The 3,012-nt window shown below is 43.0% G+C and overlaps 1 protein-coding gene across 1 annotated transcript; it reads right to left on the bottom strand.

The window, feature by feature from the left end:
* Positions 1-506: 506 nt before the first annotated feature.
* Positions 507-2,478, bottom strand: LOC306660079 (septin-2-like). Its single transcript, XM_079138163.1, has one exon. The coding sequence runs from the start codon at positions 2,464-2,466 to the stop codon at positions 1,381-1,383; it is 1,086 nt and encodes a 361-aa protein (XP_078994289.1). The 5' UTR covers positions 2,467-2,478; the 3' UTR covers positions 507-1,380.
* Between the last annotated feature and the right edge of the window lie 534 nt (positions 2,479-3,012).

Genomic DNA, 3,012 nt, shown 5'->3' with positions numbered 1-3,012 from the left:
ACTGGTGACCTCTGCAGAATACCTTCGTAAACAGCCTTTTGACCATCCCATTTTATTTTTTTCTGGCCAAAACTAAACAACCCCTCCCACCAAATCCCGATCTCATATCACACATTTTCTTCAGGTCAACTCCTCCTGCTGCAGCAAAATGAACTTACTTAGCCAGCCTGCTCTCTCTCTAACCATCATCTCCTTCCCTGTCTCTGTGGTCAACTCTCCCGTGCTGGAAGTGGAGAGCAAGCGCAGGCTGGAGCATCCCACTGGCAGGCACAGGAGGCACAGAAAGGGCAGGAAGGCTTAGGCCCCACATACAGCAGAGACCCCAGTGCAACTCCATGTCAGACACCTGTCTAGCAGCCTGCAGGACGGACTGGAAATGTCTTTCACTCTAACACAACACAGAGAAATCTGTATCATACAAGATGAAGGAAAGACCATGGCTGAAAATAGGTGAGATGGTCTGAACATAAGAAAATCATCCCAATTAATCATTGCTGAGGTGGGTTATTTTATACTTGCAGTTACAGAAACACACAAAAGTAGAGTATAAAATTAAAAAAAAAAGATTCTTTAAACAGTATTTCCTAATTTAGTTGAGAAAAGATAGTTTTCTGACTCTCACTGTATACAGAAGCTCACAGCAGTACAAAGCTGGAGCTTGCTGCTGCTCTCTCTACACAATGCAGCACGCACAGGAGATGCTACCAGGGTGAGTTCCCTGCACATGTTACAAAAATGACCTGGCAAAGAATCCAAAGTGCTCTCTTCAAACCCACACCTGAAAGCCTGTTTTTAAAAGTTGTGTAAGTGCAGAAGTATTTCAGATGATTCTGTTGTTCTACTTGGTTAACAGATAAATGTGCAGATTAACAGTATTGAACTATAGCAGCAAAAATGGTCTTAGGTGTTTGTTGTGCATAAATGTAAAATGCAGGAAAGTCTCCACGTGATGGACTGCACAGCTCTGTCACAGGCAAACGTCCACCACGAAGGACACTCCTGGTAAAGTGAATGTTCTATATGTCAAGAGTACTCATCAGTGACTGATCAGGCCAACTAAATCAAGGGAACTCAATATTAACTACACATTCTGATACTTGGAAATCATCCTAACATTAGTGATTACTTAAGGAGAAAGAAAATGAAAATGAGAGTTTACCTCATAAAGTATAAAGTATGACATAGCAGTGAAATACAAATGTTAAAAGTACTTCATACAAAACACACCAATAGTTTAAAAAAATTAAATTCTCAGGCACAGGTACTGTGAATGTGGATGGGCACCTTTCTAAGTATCTTATGGAAAGTCGCAATGTGGCATTCATCAGGAATGTGTTCTTCATCCGGAATGTGGTGTTCTTTGTATCCGGGAGTGTTTTCTCACACGTGGTGCCCAAGCGCCCCGCTGTCACCGTCACCACCTTGCATCTGCATCTGCATCTGCGCCTGCATCCTCGCAATCATCTCTTGCATGCGGCGGAGTTCAGCCTCCTTTTCCAGCAAGATCTGATCTTTGTTCATGCCTTCATTCTCCACTTTCCTGCTGCCTCTCTTGAGCCTTTCGGAATGGAAGTTTTCATAGTGAAGGTCCTGGGTCACCTCCTGGAGGTTCTGCATGTGGGTGATGAGCATCATTCTCAGCTTCAGAAAGTCGTTGTGCTCCGGGTTCTCCACCTCCACGACACCCCACGGGTAGAGGCGACCTCTGACCTTCTTGCCTTTGGCTTCAATCAACTGGTTGGATCCAACCACAGAGAATGGGATACTGGCCTTGAGAAGTCTAGTCTGCTCTTTAAAATCTTCATCTTCATCTGATTCTGCATCAGGTAAGTGATAGATTTTGATGTTATGTTCTTCAATTTCATCCAGAATCCTTTTCTTCAACCGCTCTCGCTCCTTCAGAGTGAGAGTGTCGGCTTTTGCGATGACAGGCACTATATTCACCTTGTTGTGTATTGCTTTCATAAAGGCGACATCCAAGGGCTTCAGTCCATGTCCAAAAGGCGAGATGAAGTAGAAGCAGCAGTGTACCCTGTTGTCAATGATGTGCCGCCTGTTCAAGCCACACTCGTCGTGCAGGTAGCACTCGAACTGCTCATGGATGTAGGAGATGATCGTCTTGAAACAGTCCCTGCAGTTGATGGCATCCCCATAGCCAGGTGTGTCCACAACTGTAAGGCGAAGCTTGACCCCACGCTCTTCAATCTCAACAGTGGAAGCCTCAATTTGGACAGTTCTTTCAATTTTCTCTGCGGCTCCAGGTATGATTCTTTCTGGGTAGAGATCAGTCAGGAATAGGCTATTTATGAGAGTCGACTTTCCTAGACCGGATTCACCAACCACCATCAATGTGAATTCAAAACCTTTTTTCACTGATTTTTGGTGAACTTGATTGGGATGATTTGCAAATCCAAAATAGCCAGGAGTTTCTGGATTTATAAACTGAATTGGTTGTTGCTTAGACATCTTTCCTGGTGTCTCCTCTATTGCCCATCCGCCAACCCGCTAAAGAGGTGCCAACCCAATGTGCCTCCAACCGGACCCGCCCCGCCCTGCCCCGCCCTTGCCAACACCCTGTCCCAGTGATTTTGATATGATGTTTCTTTGTTCTCATTACATCTAAGAATTTTTTAATTTCCTTCCTAATATCTTCTGTTATCCATTCATCATATAATAGCATATTGTTTAATCTCCAGATGTTGGAGTAGTTTCTGTTTTTTACTCTCACATTTATTTCTAACTTCAATCCATTATGATATGATAGAATACAAGGCAGTGTCTCTATCTTCTTGTATTTGTTAACATTAGCTTTGTGGCATAATATATGGTCTACTTTAGAGAAGGATCCATGTGCTTTTGAGAGGAAAATGTATTCACTCTTGATTGGACGGTATACTCTATAAATGTCTGTTAAGTCTAAATTATTGTGTTATTGAGATCTATGGTTTTTTTGTTCAATTTTTGTTTGGAAGATTTGTCCAGTGGTGAGAGAGGTGTGTTAAAATCACCTAG

The sequence above is a fragment of the Sciurus vulgaris genome (assembly GCF_902686455.1).
Source record: "Sciurus vulgaris genome assembly, chromosome: 4".
NCBI classification, from domain to species: domain Eukaryota; kingdom Metazoa; phylum Chordata; class Mammalia; order Rodentia; family Sciuridae; genus Sciurus; species Sciurus vulgaris.
This window is presented reverse-complemented; position numbering and strand designations above follow the sequence as displayed.

What these genes read in the sequence shown, in the direction of transcription:
- LOC306660079 (XM_079138163.1), bottom strand. Translation starts at nt 2,466, where the DNA reads ATGTCTAAGCAACAACCAATTCAGTTTATAAATCCAGAAACTCCTGGC.